Raw genomic sequence first — 4,911 nt, 5'->3', positions numbered from 1 at the left:
AATATAATCTACAAATCTACATTCATCTGTTAAACACTGGTTCCCAGACAACATATAGCTGTTCCTTCTTACAGACAAAAGGAACAAAAGTTGCTACCTGTGGGTTCTGAGGCTGATCAAAGAGGGGTTTGGGGTTCTTGTAAAGAAAGCAAGGTGAAAAGGAGAACTGCCCAGTTTCTGCCTGACAGGCATGTTTATATTAGAATGCAAGTCTTATTTTAGTTGATAGGTTCAAGCTATAATTAAGATAGGAGGGGATTCTGTGCCCACTTTTACTGCCTTTGGACCCTCATCTTTATGGGGAATAAAGAATGTGACACAGAAAAGAAAAATGCAAAAAGTCTTAAAGCTTGTACTAATAATTTTTAGAGAGAATTCTTAGAAGAAAAAAAATAGGATAGCACTGTGAACAGTGAGTGATATTAAAGGTTCAAACTCACCAAGACTACTTAAAGCAATAAAGACAGACTGCCAGGAAGAATAAAATTTTAAGTGTTCATTTACTGCATTACTTACTGGAGGATGAGGGCACACGAGGGTCAGAGTTGGTTTACATGACTTTGTCTTGCATTTTCTTCTAGAGAAGCCAAAATCCTTCCCATAAAAGCTCTTACCAATCTAATTCTTTTTCCAGACCTCTCACTTCCTGAACACCCTCTCAAATGTCAGCAGGCTTATGTGGTAGGAGGCTTAATCAAGGGAAGAAATACTTGCTTATTGCTATGACTGTTTCTTGCACTCCTGATGTAACGTTTTCACCCCAATACGTGCAGCAAGTGTCTCCTGGATTGTGCTTACTGTAGTCACTCTCACTGGGATAAGTAGTAGGAGGCCAACACAGTTCAGGAGGAATTTACCCCATTGGAGGACAGAGCACAGTTAGGCAACAGTGAATATTATGGAAAATATCCTTGACCCTTAATTGCCCTAGGTACTGCAGTATTGCACAGTATATGATATAACATATTAGAGGCTGAGCAGTTTGTCTTTAGTCTGGTTTGGAAAATAAGGTTTCAGCTTTCAGTTGCAAGAGGCAAAGGCACTATGTACAGCAATATTGAAGAGGGAAGGAACACTGAATGAGAACGAGTCACAGTCAGCCTTCTCTCTTATTTCACATGAAGCAGAGTATATTGTTCAGTTACACAAGTGGACACAGTATCTCACCTTTGCAGCAAAGAAGCAATGAGACCCATTGCTGAATGCAACCGGACAGTTTGGCACGTAATTATCATTTTGTAAGACTGAATGGGCTTCACAGGCCTCATTGTAATTGCAGTAGATCCACATGAATTTCACAAACCAGAAGCTGAACTCAGGTTTTGCCCTTAGCAATAGATTGTGGTTTGTACCGTAAGTACGTAGAAGTGTAAACCTAACCTGTATAGTACTCCTGAAAATCAGTTTTCATTTTCAATTTGATGACAATTTTTGGAGTGAAAGGATTTTTTTGTGAAGTTTTTGATCTGAAGAACATGCAAATGTTGCTTGCCAAAATGCTTCAGTGTTTCTAGGCATGCTAACATTTTTTCCCTTCTTTTATAATAGTTTCTCCTCATAATAAATTCCTCAAGACCTTCTATAGAGAGCCCACTTTGATAAACCTCAGAGTAAGAAAAGGACTTGACCATTTTTCTGAGTTTGACTAGGTCAAGGTTATTTCATAACCAGTGTAAAATGAAATGAGATGGATAATGATCAGTCAAAATGAATGATTACAAGAAAGTAAACACCAGAGTCAGTGACTGTGGATACATCTGCACCTCATGCTAGTATGCAGGACAGCAATGTCTGAGATGCTATTGTCTCAAACAGTTAAATGTGCCATGGTTAAGTACTGTGCAGAGGTCTTACTTCAGGTTCAGCAAAGTCACATTAGCAAAATCCACACCTGAGCCACCATGTCTATGCTGCTTCCAGTTCTGGAGCCAGGCATCTGAGCCCTTCCAGACTGGCTGTCTCTACATGGTGCTGCCTTGCCTATGATGAACGTGTCCTGAATGGACTACATGAATCCCTCAGTTAAACTCCCAGTGGTTGATACATATTTGCAACAGATTGCAGAAACAACTTATGCTGCCAGAGATTGCTGAGATAAACAATAAACAGTGCAGGGCTACTCATAGATAATACACATGAGCTGCCATGTTTAATTTCAAGATATGAATTAAGTAATGGCTTTATTAATGTTCCTTTTTCATTATCTCAAGTGTTCCCAGCTCATTTACACAAATTCTGTGTTTATTGTACTCTCCCCGAGAGTGACCAGCTAACAAATCTTCATTCAGAAGGGGAAAAAGGATGGTAAAAGCTCTCCTAATTGAAATGCTGTGATGCAGTGAAGATTACATGCCTCTGGCTGTTTCAGTTGCCTGATTGCTTTTAATGATTCACCATTGGTGCTTGATAAAACTCTTCATCTGAATCTACAAGTCTCAGTCCAGCCCATCTACTAGCATCATGTTTTTCCCACTTTGTGGGTGGCCTAAGAGATGACTAGCAGGGTTTCATGTAGTTTTCTCCAAGATAGCTCTGCAGCTTCAGTCCTGAAGAAATAGCATTGAATTAAAGTAGGAGATAGAAAAGCTAGAAGTAAAACAACTTCATGGCTTCCAAAAATACTAGGGACCAGAAGCTTAGACACTGTTAGCTATTGAGGCTACATTTCCTTCTGTATAGTTTTGTCAATTCACATTTATCAGAGGGAGCAAGAGGAAATAGAAATACTGCTAGCATCATGTCAAACTAAGCTGACTGAAAAAAAATGAAACTGTTTTAATGAAAATGTGCCCCTCACACCCCTGTTTGTTGAATGAGCTCTACAGCTTCTCAGTCAGTTGAAATGGCTGAACTGTTGGGGCAGGGACTGTTTCTTTACTCCCCATTTGTGTAGCACCTCACACAGTGAAGTGCAATCTGCCTCTGGGTCTAATTGCTGCTGCCAGAAAAGCTGCAACAAGGTGAAGGCATACATGGAACCAATCCACAGCTTCTTTTGAAGATGCTGCCAATATAAATAAAATGGGGGGTAAATATAATGGTAAAACTGGGGGAAGAGATGGTCATCAAGTTTGCAGCTTGCTCTGCACAAAATGTTTTGCTTTTGTCTTGCCTACTACAAATAAATAACATTTAAAGGCCAGACTTGCAGCAGATGGCCAACAGCTGACTTGCAGGAACATTTTCAGCATGTTCTTTTACCAGTCAGCCCTGCCTCACTACAAACACATGCTGAGCCCGTTCTGTCAGTATAGTCCATCACATTATGCTTGTCCACTGGTGCAAAACTTCCTGCTTGCATGTTGGATGTACAGCTGACACCCTTTCTTTCTTATTTTATTTTTTTAAAAATCTCAAAGCAAACAAAATTATAGTGAAGTTTTCTCTCTATCAGGGCCTAGACCCCAGCTCCTTGGTGACCTCCAGCATTCTTCTCTGTCAAGATCCCTACAAGATTCCTGCAACATCTAAAGCAGGGATCTCAGAGGATGATGTTATGATGTCAATGCTTACCTTGTGTCTTCTGTACAAAATATTCATGTGTATTTGCACATACATTTTAGTACCTCAGATTTTGGCAGAATTCAAGAGTTTTGTTTTAATAGGTAGAATTTCTTTTTCTCTCTCTTGAGTGAACTTGAATGTCTTCAGTCTCAGTAGGAACTAGTTTTCTCAGTTCTTATTTCCTCAAGGTTTTTAGATTAAACTTAACATGTGGCCTATTTTCCTTTTACAGGGCACACACATGTTTCAACCGTTTGGATCTTCCACCTTACCCCTCATACTCTATGCTCTATGAAAAGCTGCTGACAGCTGTTGAAGAAACTAGCACCTTTGGACTTGAATGAGGGGGTTCAGGCACTTCTGATGTTTTTATGGCTGATGATGTCACCTTTCCTGTCTACCATCCTTTGATCTTGGTTTCCATGTTTTTATTTTTGAAAACAAAATGAAACAAAACAAATCAAGATTAACAAAAGCTGTGCATGAAGAACTGCCACCCTCTACGATCTAACCTTCATGCTTTCATCCTCTGTTTCCAATGGACTGCTAGTCTGTATGCAATAGAAAAACAACTGTCTCAAGATTTCTGTATATCTCTACATACCTCCATTAATAACAATGAAAATACAAATGCAAGTTACAGTACACTTGACCAAATGTTAATAAATGTTTACTTCCACCTACGTTGATTAAAAAATAAAAAAATCCTCATCAAGCATTCCAAGCTTTTATATAACCACATCTTCTAAACCAATTCACAGCCCATTTACTTCTTAACTTTTGAATCCAGTTCTAGGAGTTGGTCAAATGTATCTTCATCCATCCTTATTTTCCCTGTATGTATTGTCCATCTGAGAGACACCTATGAGCAAAGCTGAAATTTTTATATATGAACTCATGATTCACATCAGTTGCATCAGCTGGAACTGGCCCAGATACATGGTGCAGATAACACCTTCAAAAACTAAAAAAACCAACCTGTAATGCAATGCAAAGCATAACAGCAATTGTTATGATGGTTGCTTGCCAGTACTGGAGAGAACTTGCACTTCAGAGATATTGGGAGGGGCATCTCCATTGTGATTTTACCACACAAGAAGCACAAGGTTGTGCACGCTCAAGAAGGATGTTTTATTATGTAGCATAAAGGACAAGGCTCCCTAACCTTAGTGTTGTATATGACAAGGAAAAGGGGGAGTAAGAAGAATGTTCTACTCTTATGAATACCCTTGGGTTCTGTTTACCATATCTTTGTTTTTCTGATGTTTAAAATGCTCCTTTCCAAATGAGAAGTCTAGACAATCCCATCTCCTGTGTCAGAAGCCATTTATTTTCTGTGAGGTTGGGCTAATCTATGGTTGCTGGGGGTGGTTTTCGGTTCTGTTATTTCTCTTTTCTTGTTCAGTG

The 4,911-nt window shown here is 39.3% G+C and overlaps 1 protein-coding gene across 1 annotated transcript in view; it reads left to right on the top strand.

Moving 5' to 3' along the window:
* The window catches only part of HECW1 (HECT, C2 and WW domain containing E3 ubiquitin protein ligase 1), a 62,437-nt gene extending 58,215 nt beyond the window's left edge, over positions 1 to 4,222 (top strand). The window contains exon 19 of the mRNA XM_009069501.1: positions 3,737 to 4,222. Within this exon, the coding sequence (XP_009067749.1) occupies positions 3,737 to 3,848 (112 nt within the window). The 3' untranslated portion in view covers positions 3,849 to 4,222. The remainder of the gene's footprint in view (positions 1 to 3,736) is intronic.
* The last annotated feature ends 689 nt before the right edge of the window (positions 4,223 to 4,911 follow it).

This window comes from Acanthisitta chloris, unplaced genomic scaffold, assembly GCF_000695815.1.
Source record: "Acanthisitta chloris isolate BGI_N310 unplaced genomic scaffold, ASM69581v1 scaffold4342, whole genome shotgun sequence".
Taxonomy (NCBI): domain Eukaryota; kingdom Metazoa; phylum Chordata; class Aves; order Passeriformes; family Acanthisittidae; genus Acanthisitta; species Acanthisitta chloris.
This window is presented reverse-complemented; position numbering and strand designations above follow the sequence as displayed.